The 17,250-nt window shown below is 37.1% G+C and overlaps 1 protein-coding gene across 1 annotated transcript; it reads left to right on the forward strand.

The window, feature by feature from the left end:
- The first annotated feature begins 8,343 nt into the window (after positions 1–8,343).
- Positions 8,344–9,333, forward strand: LOC123609662 (olfactory receptor 2B6-like). Its single transcript, XM_045500837.1, has one exon. The coding sequence runs from the start codon at positions 8,403–8,405 to the stop codon at positions 9,330–9,332; it is 930 nt and encodes a 309-aa protein (XP_045356793.1). The 5' UTR covers positions 8,344–8,402; the 3' UTR covers position 9,333.
- Positions 9,334–17,250: the final 7,917 nt, after the last annotated feature.

Here is a 17,250-nt window from a genome sequence, read left to right on the forward strand (position 1 = left end):
AGCACAGAGGACCCCCATTAGATTCGACAAAAACAGACCATCAACAAGGCATATCATAGTCAAATACACAAAATACTCAGGCAAGGAGAGAATCATGAAAGCAGCAAGGAAAAAAAGTCCCTAACATTGAAAGTAAGGGTATGGAGAACCATCTATCACGCTAATGGTCAACAAAAGAAAGCTGGAGTAGCCATACTTATATCAGACAATCTAGACTTTAAAATAAAGACTGTATCAAGAGATGCAGAAAGGCATTACATCATAATTAAGGGGTCTATCCACCAAGAAGACCTAACAATTGTAAACATTTGTACACCAAATGTAAAAAAGCCCAATATATAAATCAATCACAAATATAAAGAAACTCATCAATAGTAATACCATAATAGTAGGAGACCTCAACACCCCACTCAGAGCAATGGAAAGATCATCTAATCAAAAAATCAACAAGGAAACAATGGCTTTGAATAACACAATGGACCAGATAGACTTCACAGATATATTCAGAACATTGCATCCTAAAGCAGCGAAATATACATTCTTCTCCAGTGCACATGGAACGTTCTCCAGAATAGACTATATACTGGGACACAAATCAGCCCTAATTAAGTATAAAAAGATAGAGATCATACCATGCATGTTTTCAGACCACAATGCTATGAAACTCGAAATCAACCAAAAGAAAAAAAATTGGAAAGGTAACAAATACTTGGAGACTGAAGAACATCCTACTAAAGAATGAATGGGCTAACCAAGCAGTTAAAGAGGAAATTAAAAAGTATATGGAAGTCAATGAAAATGATAACACCACAACCCAAAACCTCTGGGATGCACCAAAGGCGGTCATAAGAGGAAAGCATATAGCGATCCATGTCTTCCTAAGAAGGAAAAAAGATCTGATACACAACCTAACCTTACGCCGTAAGGAGCTGGAAAAAGAACAGCAAATAAAACCCAAAACAAGCAGAAGACAGGAGATAATAAAGATTAGAGAAGAAATTAATGCTATCAAAACCAAAAAGAAAAAAAAAAAAAACAGTAGAACAGATCAATGAAACCAAAAGCTGTTTCTTTGAAAGAATTAACAAAATTGATAAGCCACTAACCAGGTTGATCAAAAAGAAAAAGGAAAGGAGCAAAATAAATAAAATCAAGAATGAAAGAGGAAAGATCACAACCAACAAAACAGAAATAAAAACAATAAGAGAATATAATGAACAATTATATGCCAATAAAATAGGTAATCTGGAAGAAATAGACAAATTCCTAGAAACATATACACTACCAAAACTGAAACAGGAAGAAATAGAAAATTTGAACACACCCATAATCAGTAAGGAAATCGAATTAATAATAAAAAATCTGCCAGAAAACAAGAGTCCAGGGCCAGATGGCTTTCCACAGGAATTCTACCAAACATTTAAGGAAGAGTTAACATCTATTCTCTTGAAACTGTTCCAAAAAGTAGAAATGGATAGAAATCTTCCAAACTCTTTCTATGAAGCCAGCATTACCTTGATTCCAAAACCAGAGAGAGACCCCACTAAAAAGGAGAACTATAGACCAACTTCCCTGATGAACATGAATGCAAAAACCTCAACAAGATATTAGCCAACTGGATCCAACAATACATTAAAAAAATTATCCACCACGACCAAGCGGGATTTATTCCTGGGATGCAGGGCTGGTTCAATATCCACAGAATAATTAACGTGATTCATCACATCAATAAAAGAAAGGACAAGAACCATATGATCCTCTCAACAGATGCAGAGAAAGGATTTGACAAAATACAATATGGCTTCTTGATAACAACCCTCAAGAAAGTAGGGATAGAAGGAGCATACATTGAGACCCTTGAGATTCCTTGAGAGAAGTCAAGGAATCGATCCCATTTATAATTGTACCAAAAACCATAAAATACCTAGGAATAAATCTAACCAAAGCAGTGAAAAATCTATACACTGAAAACTATGGAAAGTTTATGAAAGAAATTGAAGAAGACACAAAAAAATGGAAAAAGATTCCATGCTCCTGGATAGGAAGAAAAAATATTGTTAAAATGTCGATACTACCCAAAGCAATCTACATATTCAATGCAATCCCTATCAAAGTAACAACAGCATTCTTCACAGAGTTACAACAAATAATCCTAAAATTTCTATGGAACCAGAAAAGACCCCAAATAGCCAAAGCAATCTTGAAAAAGAAAACCAAAGCAGGAGACATCACAATCCCAGACTTCAAGCTATACTACAAAGCTGTAATCATCAAGACAGTATGATACTGGCACAAGAACAGACACTCAGATCAATGGAATGGAATAGAGAACCCAGAAATGGCCCTACAAAGGTATGGCCAACTAATCTTTGACAAAGAAGGAAAGAATATCCAATGGAATAAAGACAGTCTCTTCAGCAAGTGGTGCTGGGAAAATTGGACAGCGACATGCAGAAGAATGAACCTGGACCACTTTCTTACACCATACACAAAAATAAACTCAAAATGGATGAAAGACCTTAATGTAAGACAGGAATGCTTCTCCTTGAGGAGAAATCAGGCAAAAACCTCTTTGATCTTGCCCGCAGCAATTTCTTACTCAACACGTCTCTGGAGACAAGGGAAACAAAAGCAAAAATGAACTACTGGGACCTCATCAAAATAAAACGCTTCTGCACAGCAAAGGAAACAATCATCAAAACTAAAAGGCAACCGACAGAATGGGAGAAGATATTTGCAAACGACATATCAGATAAAGGGTTTGTATCCAAAATCTATAAGGAACTTCCCACTCAACACCAAAAAACAAATAATCCAGGGAAGAAATGTGCAAAAGACATGAATAGACACTTCTCCAAGGAAGACATCCAGATGGCCAACTGCCACATGAAAAAACTGCTTAACTTCACTCATCATCAGGGAAATGCAAATCAAAACCACAATGAGATACCACCTTACACCTGTCAGAATGGCTAACGTTAACAACTCAGGCAACAACGGATGTTGGCAAGGATGTGGAGAATGAGGATCTCTTTTGCATTGTTGGTAGCTATGCAAGCCGGTGCAGCCACTCTGGAAACCAGTATGGAGGTTCTTCAAAAAAACTAAAAATAGAACTACCCTACGAGCCAGCAATTGCACTACTAGGCATTTATCAATGGGATATAGGTGTGCTGTTTTGAAGGGACACATGCACCCTCATGTTTATAGCAGCACTATAACAATAGTGCAACAATAGCCAAAGTATGGAAATAGCCCAAATCTCCATCGATGGATGAATGGACAAAGAAAATGTGGTGTATATATACAATGGAGTATTACTCGACAATCAAAAAGAATGAAATCTTGCCATGTGCAACTACATGGATGGAACTGGAGGGTGTTATGCTAAGTGAAATTAGTCAGAGAAAGACAAAAATCATATGACTTCACTGATATGAGGACTTTAAGAGACAAAACAGATGAACATAAGAAAAGGGAAACAAAAATGATATGAAAACAGGGAGGGGGACAAAACGGAAAAGACTCATAAACATGGAGAACAAACTGAGGGTTACTGGAGGGGTTTGGGAGGACGGATGGGCTAAATGGGTAAGGGGCATTAAGGAATCTATTCCTGAAATCATTGTTTCACTATATGCTAACTAATTTGGATGTTAATTTTTTTTTTAATTTTTTTTTCAACGTTTATTTATTTTTGGGACAGAGAGAGACAGAGCATGAACGGGGGAGGGGCAGAGAGAGAGGGAGACACAGAATCAGAAACAGGCTCCAGGTTCCGAGCCATCAGCCCAGAGCCCGACGCGGGGCTCGAACTCACGGACTGCGAGATCGTGACCTGGCTGAAGTCAGACGCTTAACCGACTGCGCCACCCAGGCGCCCCTGGATGTTAATTTTTAAAAATAAAAAAAGAACAAAAAGAATGAAATCTTGCCATTTACAATGATATGGATAGAGCTAGAATGTGTTTTTATAAGCTAAATAAGGCAGTCAGAGAAAGAATATAATTTGTCATATTTTGGAGTAAGAAAGAAAACAAATGAACATGGGGGCAGAGAGAGAGGCAAACTAGGAACCAGACTCTTAAGTATAGAGAACAAACAGATGATTATTAGAAGGGAGGTCGGTAAGGGATGGGTGAAATAGGCAATGAGCATTAAAGAGGGCACTTGTGGGGCGCCTGGGTGGCGCAGTCGGTTAAGCGTCCGACTTCAGCCAGGTCACGATCTCGCGGTCCGTGAGTTCGAGCCCCGCATCGGGCTCTGGGCTGATGGCTCAGAGCCTGGAGCCTGTTTCCGATTCTGTGTCTCCCTCTCTCTCTCTGCCCCTCCCCCGTTCATGCTCTGTCTCTCTCTGTCCCAAAAATAAATAAACGTTGAAAAAAAAAATTAAAAAAAAAAAAAAAAAAAGAGGGCACTTGTGATGAGCATTGGGTATTGTATGTCAGTGATGATTCACAAAGTTCTACCTGAAACCAATATTACACTGTATGTTAACTAACTGGAATTTAAATAAAAACGTGGACAAATTCTTGTATATTAAAAAAATCTATGAGGGATATTCTATAAATGAACATAGATCCTAAAGAAACTGACATTTAAATCCCCCAGAATCATTTCTTCAAACTTGCTTTATTCCAATTGTATCCTATTTAAAATTAGTGTTTATGTTGGGAAATTAAATGAGTTTCTTTTAAAACAAACCTAATAACAGACAGGACTTGTTACCACCCTCAGTTCAGTAAGTAATTAACCATAATAAGAAGCATTTCCATGGCGACCCCTCCCAAGGAACTTTCTCTGTTAGCTCATCTGGGATAAACACAAATGGCCTGTTTGAAAACAATGCCCAAGAGTCTGGAGCACATTCTATAAATAGCACACCCAGAATGCATTCTCCATATTATGTACTACTGTCCTCCTAACCCAAGTGTTTTCTCCTCAGCAGCATTTTTGCAAGTGAAAAATAAACATTTCTGAAGCCAATTCTTAGATACCCATCTGTGTTTCTCTGTCCTTCTCTGAAAGTTTGAGATTCATGTATTCTTCCAAAATTCCTTTTTATCAAGTGATATTTACCAGAATAAGGTGAGTAAAAAAAAAAAAACTTGTTTTAAAGTGCCCATTCTCGGGATGATGGTAGTGTATGTACATCACAGTACCTAATATACATAAGTAAAGAGAAAGCATTTCATTCAGGAAACGTTTTCTAGACTTTGGAAATACCTCATTTCATGGCTCTAGAATGCAAGTAGATTTCTCTTGGTAATCAGTCCTTCTCAGGGTCTCACACCAACAATGTGTGATGAAGATGATGTATGAATAAAACAAAAATGGATGAAAATGTGATTGAATATGCAAAGGAGATGTCAAAAAGAATGAAGTCTGGCAGTTTATTAATGTGATTTTAAGCATTCATAATGTGACTATTTAAGGATAAATAGACCTCTATGCAGTAAAACAGTGATGAAAAGTCAACGGAAGTTAGATCCAAAAGTCATGAATCCAAGAGCTAACAATAATTAAGTACCATGAGAATGACATGGAGAAGATTATAAATCTAGGATAAAATTATAAAGTTCAATCAAGAGTGAATTTCAGTGATTAGAACATTGCCATAGTATCCCTAGGGAATTATCTAAGGAAATAAAGGAGGCCCCGGGCTGGTCACCATCACAAACAAAATTCTGAGATGAGTCAAGTGAAGAAAATCCCAAATAATATGAATTTAATAAAATTGTTGTAAGCATACCTGACTCCTTAAAATTAGATACAATTAACTATGGAAGAATTCACGGAGGCTCAAGCCTGAAATTACTCCTTCAAAAATTGAACAGTATTTCATGACAGAAAAATCTAAAAGGTGGGTGTAGCCATTAGTAGACAATAAGGATCTTAATGTACAATTATTTAATAATGTGTGTGGAACACAATTTTGGAATATTTATTTTAGTAACATATGATTTTATGTCATATCCCATCTAAAACATAGGATTTTTGGGGTGCCTGGGTGGCTCAGTCGGTTGAGTGTATAACTTCAGTTTGGGTCATGATCTTATGGTTCGTGGGTTTGAGCCCTGCATTGGGCTCTGTGCTGACAGCCCAGTGCCTGCAGGCTGCTTCAGATTCTGTCTCTGGCTCTCTCTTCCCCTCCCCTGCTTGTGCTCTCTCTGTCTCTAAAATAAATAAACATTTTTTAAAAATTAAAAATAAAAAATAAAACACACGATTTTCACCTGAAAAACAACTTAGGCCAACGTGTGTTCCTAACACAATGCACTCATGCTACATCTTGAAAAATGTCAAGGTCGAATAAGGTGTAGGAGAAACATCTTTCAGGAAACATCTCTAGACAACCAATGCTTTCTTTGGAATATTGAATCTCTGAAATCATAGTTTCATTATCTCAGTACATCATTTAAGGAATTGATTGCTTTTCAATCTTTAGAACCTCCCTAGTTATTCACAACAATCTTTCATTGAATGATTAACAGTATCCTAAATGAATGATTAACAACTTTCTAAAATCTGGATACTAAAATTTCCTCTCAAAAGGCCTGGGAAAGAGTACTAAATGATTTAATGGAGCAAAGTGCTTACTGGAGTTTTCAGTAAACAGGTCTTATTAAGGATTACTTGGAATTATTATCATTTTATGGTTATCTGTCCACTTCTAATCTAGAAATAGTTTGTAATCAAAGGACAACATTCATATCTTAGCAATGATTTGTTTTTTAAGTTTTTATTTAAATTACAGTATAGTTAACATAGGGTGTGATATTTGTTTCAGGTGTGCAATATAGTGATTCATCACTTCGTTACAACACTCGATGCTCCTCACTACAAGTTCAGGGAGTCCTGGCTGCAACATCTGTCACCCCATATTTCGCCAGAGTTTGATTAAACTGATCTGGCTGGGTGGGCAGGTGTCCCCTCCTCCATTCCTCTCCATGTGCATCCCTCCTGGAGCTGTATGCTGGGTCAAAGAGGATGGTCTTCCCCCTCATAGAGGAGGACCGTTCTTCTGTCAAGGGTATATGAGTAGCTGTGCTCCCTGCTGGCATCTCCAAACAAGCTCTCAAGCTGTGAGCTTTGTGAGACACCCGCAGGATGGCTTAGAGGATTTAATGACATACGGAATGTGAAAACTGTACTTTGTAACCATACAAGGTGATGTTACCCTTAAACCACTAACTCACTGGTGAGGTAACCTAGAATTTGTCAGTGGAATACCTCATAACCATAATCATGATCTATCTTATCCTACAGAAGATTCTAGATACCGTGGAACAGTTTACCACCAAAGAAAAGAATAGTATAAATAAAAGAATTTATTACCCAGTTAATCTTTCCAAAATACTGCTTTACTCAGCTCCTTAATTTTGCTGTTACAATGTGCCTCTTATCTTAAAAGGAAAGGAATATGTAAAATAATTTGGGGATATAGGCAAGCCTCTGGTCCTGACTGAATTGGAATATAGACTTTCCTCTTGAAACCAGTTCTCTGAGTTAAAAGTTGGATTGGTAGCTACATGAAATCAAGTGGATCACTAATAACCATCCAGTTTCGTATAAAAACAGAGATAAGCCCACTTGATAAAAGAAAATAACTACTAGATAAACTAAAATTTAATTAAAAAACAAGTGCTCAGTTTTAATGAAGTTCTTATGCAAGAAAATATATGTCCAAAAATTAATTCTTTAGCATGGGAAACAGATGTCATAGCTCATCTCTCTCAGTGCATACTTCAGGAAGCTGACATTTCTTACTTATTTCCAAAATACTAAGATAGACTTGTTTAAAACCTACCTTCCTACTCCCCATAGGGATGATATAACTATTCAACACTGGTTGAGTGTGAACAAGACTGTCATGGTGAGTATTAGTGCTCTGGCATTTCTTCTCCTTCTTGTGCATCAGTGACCTCAAGACCTTCACCGCTCATAACATTTCAGTAATCCCTTGCATCGGTGTCTCCTGGGTCCATGCCACATCCACCCTATCAGACACCCAGAGACAGAAACCAATGAACTACATTTTAACGACCCCTCCGATGATTTTTATGCAAGCAAGCCAAGTTTGAAAAACCTGATTTGGAGTTTCCCAAATACAAGATGCTCCCACTTTGCTTTTAACTCTCCCTGTAACACAAGGGGATAGTTATCGTCATCCTTGTTCTACATTCAGTTTCAGAATGGTCAGGTTACTTGTCTAGAGACATCACCTCTATTCTGCAGTGAGGGAAAGTAAGTCACTGGTGCCAGATCCTGTTTATTGTTTCCCCCACAAGTGACTGTGACCCATCTTGTGTGAGTGGATGGCGGATGCAGTTCTCCTAACGCTTCCAACCTTTTCTGCCACTTCCCTGCTGTAGGTGAAATAAGGTGAAGATCGTGGCACAATGAATAACAGCCATCCTAAAGAGTTTGTTCTACTAGGCTTTGCAGATCGTCCTTGGCTGGAGCTTCCTCTATTTGCTATTCTTCTTATAACATACCCCATGGCCATGGTAGGAAACACGGCCATCATTCTGGTGTCCAGGTTAGATGCCCGTCTGCACAGCCCCATGTATTTCTTCCTCACCAACCTCTCCTTCCTGGACATGTGCTACACCACAAGCATCGTCCCTCAGATGCTGTTCAACCTGGGAAGCACCAAGAAGACGACCAGCTATGTGGGGTGTGCAGCTCAGCTTTATTTCTTCCACATAAGGGGGGGCACAGAATATCTGCTTCTGGCTATTATGTCTTTTGATCGCTACCTGGCTATCTGCAAGCCTCTACACTACACCCTCATCATGAACCCACGCATCTGTATCCTGCTGGCATCCACTGTGTGGTTGACTGGAATCACCTATGCTGTCTCAGAGGCCACTGCTACCTTGCAGTTACCACAGTGTGGACTCAATAAATTGGACCACTTGCTGTGTGAGATTCCTGTTCTGATAAAGGCTGCCTGTGGAGAAAAGGCTGCTAACGAGCTCACACTCTCTGTGGTGTGTATTTTTATGTTAGCTGTCCCGCTAGGCTTAATTCTTGCTTCCTATGCTTGCATTGGACATGCTGTATTTAAAATTAAGTCTTCCGAGGGAAGGAAAAAGGCCTTTGGGACATGTTCTTCCCATCTCATTGTAGTTTTCTTGTTTTATGGTCCAGGCATTAGCATGTACCTTCAGCCCCCCTCCTCCATCTCAAGAGACCAGCCCAAATTCATGGCGCTCTTCTATGGAGTAGTGACCCCTGCGCTGAACCCTTTCATCTACACCTTGAGGAATAAGGATGTGAAGGGGGCATTAGGCAACCTAGTCAGGGGCATTTTTGCATCCAAGTGACAGCTGAAATTATTTAACAGTTACAGAAGGTTTATAAGGTTTTCTGTAGTAACTCATTCTTGTCTCCTATTTCCCCAAATCTCATGTGAGAGCTTCTTGCAGAACATATGTTTCTGATAGTCAAAATAACGATGTTAGGCAACAAAGATACTTGACTATATGCACCACTAAGTGCACTGTTTGTAAAAATGCATTAAAAATAATTCCACTGTGGTTGGTACATACTGAAATACTACCTTTATTAAGTAAGAAATATGTAATAATATAAATTAAAATATAAACTCATTCCTTCAAACTAATCATAAAACTGCACAGCAACTACTCATCAGTGGACTTTCTATTAGAGCATCACCTGAGAAGCATTTCATCACTCTCTGCCACATTAGCCCATGTCTCAGTGGACAGCTAGGCTACACTATGAATTCCATGTGGGGCATCCAACACTTTAGTACAACCACGAGTCTCCTATGTGTATCAACTTCCATTATGGAGACATGATTGCTTCTTGAAAACTACAATGTGACTCCTGATTAACAAACAGGTGTGCAGTGTTGCATTTTTTAATTAAGGAATTTATCATTAAATTTTAAAATAAATACAAATAAGGACAAATAATACATATAAATTTCTTAATGTTCCTTTCAAAGATCGTAAGTGTGTGTCTTCTGACTCAGTGAAAGAACGAACAAGGAAGTACTATTAATAATGAACTGCAACCTGGAACAATTTCGTGGATCTGTTCTACAGGGTTTTTTATTTCTATATCATATATTTCTGCTCTGATATTTTATTGACAAATCCCTTGCCAGACTTGTCAAAAGGAAAAGAGAAAGGACTCACATAAATAAAATCATGAATGAAAGAGGAGAGATGACAACCAATACCGCAGAAATACAAACAATTAAAAGAGAATAATAGGAATAATGATATGTCAACAAATGGGGCATCCTGGAAGAAATGGATAAATTGCAGAAACATATAAACTACCAAAATTGAAACAGGGGGAAATAGAAAATTTTCACAGAGCCATAGAAATAAAATCAGTTATAAAAAAAAAAATCTGCCAACAACAAAGAGTCCAGGGTAGAACGGTTTCCCAGGAGAATTCTACCAGACAGTTAAAGAAGAAATCATACCTATTCTTCTGAAACTGTTCCAAAAAAAATAGAAATGGAAGGAAAACTTACAAACTCATTCTAGGAGGGTGGCATGACCTTGATTTTCAAACCAGACAAAGGTCCCAATAAAAGTGAGAACTACAGGCTAATATCTCTGATGTATATGGATGCAAAAACTCTCAACAAGATATGAACAAATCAAACCCAACTGTACATTAAAAGAATTTTTGACACATTCAAGTGGATTTATTTCTGATGTTGATGCTCAACATCACTCATCATCAGGGAAATGCATATCAAAACCATAATGTGACATCACCACACACCTGTTGGAAGGGTTATCATCAAGGACACAAGAGATAACAACTGCTGGTGGGATGTGGAGAAAAGGGAGCCCTTGTATGCTATACTTCAGAATGTAAATTCGTTCTGACACTATGGAAAACATAGAGTAAGGAGGTTCCTCAAAAAATTAAAATACAAATACTATTTTATCCAGAAATATCATTTCTGGTTACATTTCTAAAGGACATGAAAACAGAATCTCAAAGGGATATCTGCACTTCATGTTTTTTGTGACATTATTCACAACAGCCAAGATATGGAAACAACCTAAGTGTCTGTCAACAAATGAATGGTTAAAAATGTGATATGTGTGTGTGTGTGTGTGTGTGTGTGTGTGTGTGTGTGTGTGTATATATATGTAGATATATATATATAGATATATATATACATACACACATATGTATACACACATATATATGTGTGCATTATTTGTGTGTATATGTGTATATACATATGTATATATAAAATATATATTCAATACATATAATAAATAGATGATAGATGAAAGAAAGGAAGAAGGAAAGAAAGAAAGAGAGAGAGAGAGAGAGAGAGAGAATGGAATATTCAACCATGAGAAAGAAGGAAATTGTGCCATTTGCAACAATATGGATACACCTTGAGGGGATTATGCTAAGTGAAATGTCAGGCAAAGAAGGACAAATAGTTATATGTGTAATCTTGAAAAGTCAAATTCATAAGAGTAGAATGCTGGTTTTCCGGGGCTAGGGGGTGGGAGAACTGGGAAGATGCTGCTTAAGGTTTCAAACTTGTAACTAGTAGATATGTAAGTCCTGCACAGCCTACAAATTATCTAATTCACAGCATAGAAACTGTAGTCAACAATACTGTATGATAAACTTCAAAACTTCCAAGAGACTAGATCTTAATTGTTTCCACCACAAAAAAGAAATTATAATTATGTGACATGATAAAGATAGTAGCTGACATTATGATGGTAATCATTTGATAATGCATAAATACATCAAATGAACACATTATACACATTATACATCTTATACTTACACAAGTTATTTGTCAATAATAACTCAATAAAAAAATAAAAACAATAAATTAAAAAAAATAAAGTCAGTGAATGTTGTGGAGTGGCCAGGTACTTTGCCTTTCTCTTTGAGACACATATCCAAAAAAGTCATTAAATTCTTAAATAATTGACAGTATACAAAGCACTTCCTAAACATCTCATTTGAAATAAATTTTATACAGCTGTAGGAGAAAACTGTGAGATGCATTCTTTTTAAAAGATTTGATAAAGGGTTGTCATATGTCCTAATGTCAGAGACATTCCCTTGAACATATTAGATGGATCTATCTAACTTCTTAACATGCAGTTACTACTGAATTATTCATTATTATTAATATAATATCTGGTAAACATATCTGAAAACTGATATGCTAATGATGGTTTTTGGCAAATTCTTTTCCTAAACTTACATTTTGATTCCATGACTTAGATTATGTCAACTGTTATCCCAGACTTTAGCCTCTACTACAAAACTGTAATCATCAAGACAGCATGGTATTGGCACAAAAACAGACACATAGACCAATGGAATAGAATAGAAACCCCAGAACTAGACCCACAAACGTATGGCCAACTCATCTTTGACAAAGCAGGAAAGAACATCCAATGGAAGAACAGTCTCTTTAACAAATGGTGCTGGGAGAACTGGATAGCAACATGCAGAAGGTTGAAACTAGACCACTTTCTCACACCATTCACTAAAATAAACTCAAAATGGATAAAGGACCTGAATGTGAGACAGGAAACCATCAAAACCCTAGAGTAGAAAGCAGGAAAAGACCTCTCTGACCTCAGCTGTAGCAATCTCTTACTCGACACATCCCCAAAGGCAAGGGAATTAAAAGCAAAAATGAATTCCTGGGACCTTATGAAGATAAAAAGCTTCTGCACAGCAAAGGAAACAATCAACAAAACTAAAAGGCAACAAATGGAATGGGAAAGGATATTTGCAAATGACATATCGGACAAAGGGCTAGTATCCAAAATCTATAAAGAGCTCACCAAACTCCACACCCAAAAAACAAATAACCCAGTGAAGAAATGGGCAGAAAACATGAATAGACACTTCTCTAAAGAAGACATCCGGATGGCCAACAGGCACATGAAAAGATGCTCAACGTCGCTCCTTATCAGGGAAATACAAATCAAAACCACACTCAGATACCACTTCACGCCAGTCAGAGTGGCCAAAATGAACAAATCAGGAGACTATAGATGCTGGAGAGGATGTGGAGAAATGAGAACCCTCTTGCACTGTTGGTGGGAATGCAAATTGATGCAGCCACTCTGGAAAACAGTGTGGAGGTTCCTCAGAAAATTAAAAATAGACCTACCCTATGACCCAGCAATAGCACTGCTAGGAATTTACCCAAGGGATACAGGAGTACTGATGCATAGGGGCACTTGTACCCCAATGTTTATAGCAGCACTCTCAACAATAGCCAAATTATGGAAAGAGCCTAAATGTCCATCAACTGATGAATGGATAAAGAAATTGTGGTTTATATACACAATGGAGTACTACGTGGCAATGAGAAAGAATGAAATATGGCCCTTTGTAGCAACGTGGATGGAACTGGAGAGTGTGATGCTAAGTGAAATAAGCCATACAGAGAAAGACAGATACCATATGGTTTCACTCTTATTGGATCCTGAGAAACTTAACAGAAACCCGTGGGGGAGGGGAAGGAAAAAAAAAAAGAGGTTAGAGTGGGAGAGAGCCAAAGCATAAGAGACTCTTAAAAACTGAGAACAAACTGAGGGTTGATGGGGGGTGAGCGGGAGGGGAGGGGGGAATGATGGGTATTGAGGAGGGTACCTTTTGGGATGAGCACTGGGTGTTGTATGGAAACCAATTTGACAATAAATTTCATATATTGAAAAAAAAAGATTATGTCAACTGTTCAGTTATTAATAATAGTACTTTATAGACCAATAGTTCTGTACGATTCTACTCCAAAATGGCCACAGTGAATAAAATACATACCTTCTATCCTACCCCTTTGGTTTTACATTTACAATGAATATCAAATATAAATGATTGCATATTCTTTTCTATTCTCCTCCTGACTGTTATTTTATATGACCTCCTTAAATGATCAGGTTATGTTTTTATACTATTAACCTGAAATTTAAAACAGAGAATTCATCTTTTTTAACATGATATTATTTCACTCATATGTGGAATTTAAGAAACAAAACAGATGAATATATGGGAAGTGGGTGGAGAGGAGAGAGGGAAACAAACCAGGAAAGACTCTTAAATACAGAGATCCAACTGAGGGGTGATGAAGGGAGGCGGGGTGGGGAATGCACAAGATGTTTGATGGGTACTAAGGAAGGCACTTGTGATGAGCACTGGGTGTTGTATGAAAGTGATAAATCCCTGAGTTCTACTCCTAAAACCAATATTACACTGTATGTTAACTAACTAGAATTTAAATAAAATTTGAAAAAAATGTTTTTCAGTTTGAGATGTGACAAAATTATATATATTTAAAGTGTGCAATGTGATGATTTGACATATGTGTACATTGTGAAATGTTCATCACAACAATCTGGTTAATTAGTACAAACATCATGTCGTATACTCACCTTGCCTCTGTGTGTGTGTGTGTGTGTGTGTGTGTGTGTGTGTGTGTGTGTCCGTGGTTAGAATGCTTAAGGTTAACTGTCTTGCAAATTTCAAGCATGCAACATGTTATTAACTACAGTCACCTTGCAGTGCATTTGATACCAAGAGGTTATTCATTGTACAGCTGAAGTCTTGTACCCTTTGACCAGCATCTCCCCATTCCTGCCATCCAGCCCCAGGCCCTGATAACCACCATACTACTGTATGTTTATATAAATTCTACTCTGATTTTTAGATTCCACATATGAGTGACATCACACATTATTTGTTTTTCTCTGTCTGGCTAGTAATTCTTAGCCTAATGTCCTCTAGGTTTTTCCATGTTGTCACAAATGACAGAATTTCTTTCTTTTTGTAGCTGGATAATATTCCTTTTCATTTATATATATATAGACACACACACATGTAATATTTTTTATTGTATATAAGTTGTATATGCACTTATATACACTTATATATATGTATATGCACTTATATGCACTTATATATACTTATAACTTTTCTATATACAATATATAAATATACACATATAAAATATTTATGGTTATATATATATATATATATATATATGTAGCATCTTTATCTATTCATGCATCGATATACACATGTTATTTTCATGTCTTACCTACAATGAGTAATGATGCCATGAATATAGAAGTGCACATTGTCTCCTCAGGACACTGATTTAACTTCCTTTGGATATTTGCCCTGAAGTGGATCATATAGAGATTCTATTTTTAATTAGTTGAAGAACCTCCATACCTGATTTTTATTTCATTTCTGATTTTATTCATTTCAGTCCTCTCTTTGCCTTCTCCAGCTTCTAGAGGCCTCTGACATGCCTTGGTTTTTGGCTCTTTCCCCCATCTTAAAGCCAGCAGTGTAGTATGTCCTCTCATATCTGACCTCCTGCCTCCCTCTTATAAGGACCCTTGTGATTACGTTAGATAATTCAGGATAATCTCCCCATCCTTAATTATTTGCATCTGTAAAAGTTCTTTTGCCATGTAAGTAACATATAATCACAGATCCTAGAGATTAGGATGTGGACAACTTGTCAAAAGAGAAGGAGGAGGCACTGTTCAGTCTATCACACAACTAAATATATATACAATAAATGATGAAACTCTGAAAATCAACTTTGGTGACCACTGTGGTAATAACTGTTTCTTGGAGGAATTAATAAGAGATGGTTGATTATAAAACTAGTAGGTAAAATTAAGTGAAAACAGAATTCTACCTAATTTTAATGTATCTCCCCACAAGGCACTTATAAATTACCAAAAGAAACATAATAACCTTATAACAGACAGCCCAAGTGTCCATCAATAGATGGATGGATAAAAAAAGGTAGTGTGTGTGTATAAAGATTTATGTGTTTTTATGTGTGTTTACGTATATACACTATATACAATGGAATATTACATGTACACATAATGTATATATACACTATATATATGCTATATATAATGGAATATTATTCAGCCATCAAACACAATGAAATCTTGCCATTTGCCATGACATTGATGGAGCTAGATAGTGTTACACTAAGTGAAATAAGACAGAGAAAGACAAATACCATATTATTTCACTCATATATGGAATTTAAGAAACAAAGCAAATGAGCAAAGGAAAAAAGTGAGAGAGAGAAAGAGAGAACCGAACCGAACCAAACCAAACCAAACAAAACAAAACACAGGCTCTTAACAATAGAGAACAAACAGATGGTTACCAGAGGGGGGACGGGCAGGGGGAAGGGTTAAATAACTGACGGGGATGAAGGAGGGCATTTGTGATGAGCACTGGGTGTTGTATGGGTGTCGACTCACTGTATTGTACACCTGAAACTAATATTACACTGTATATTCACCTACTGGAATTTAAATAAAAACTTAAGAAAAAAATCCTGGCAGGCACCAATATCACTAATATCACAATATCACATCTATGGTATTCATGCCAATAAATGAATAAACTGAATGTAACCATGCATAAGTAAAATTTTAACTGAAAGATAATTATATTAAATAAATGGTCTATACTCTTCAAAAGTTTTAGGCCCATTAAAGCCAAAGGAAGACTAAAAAATGTTTCCACATTAGAGCACAGTAAGAGATGTAGTACCTAAATCCAACTTGTGATCCTGGATTAGATCTTTTCTTCACGAAATACTCCCATGAGCACTTAGGCGTAAGTATGTGTATTATTCTCCATATATTGCAGAGAAATATTTAAAGTTCACATTAACATTACATTACTATAGACAGAAAATGATAACGCACCCAGGGTAAAGTGTTAACATTTGTGGAATCCAGTGAAGGTCTATGGTAAGTGTACATGCTATTTATCTTTTATGTAAGTTGTTCTTATTGCTGTTTTGCTTGTAAAATTATAATAAGAACAGGATGAATGTGAACTTGAAATTTGCATTATTTTTGAAATCACTTGATGTTGCCATGACATAACCAGTGACCCGCCAGCCCCATATTTGTCAAACATACAGAAGACATGACCCTGAAGCCAACAGAAGAACCGAGAATGAATGCACCTGCTATAAGCCAGAGCTGGTTTCTGTGATGACCTGGATGGCGTGCCTGTGCTAGTAATCCTGTACTGCTGAGGCACAACAGAGACATAATCAGGCGTGTGTGTATTCTGCACAGGAGCAAGTATAAGATGAAGTGGGAAAAGACTGGGAGACACCTGTCTGGCCGAGGGGGAGACATTTCCTGGGGCCAAACAGCAGCTGGCACGTCAGTGGATTTGGCCACCAATGGC

The sequence above is a fragment of the Leopardus geoffroyi genome, chromosome B2 (genome assembly GCF_018350155.1).
Source record: "Leopardus geoffroyi isolate Oge1 chromosome B2, O.geoffroyi_Oge1_pat1.0, whole genome shotgun sequence".
NCBI classification, from domain to species: Eukaryota; Metazoa; Chordata; class Mammalia; order Carnivora; family Felidae; genus Leopardus; species Leopardus geoffroyi.

Bases quoted from the DNA above. Each gene is read 5' to 3' on its own strand.
- LOC123609662 (XM_045500837.1), top strand. From the start codon at position 8,403: ATGAATAACAGCCATCCTAAAGAGTTTGTTCTACTAGGCTTTGCAGAT.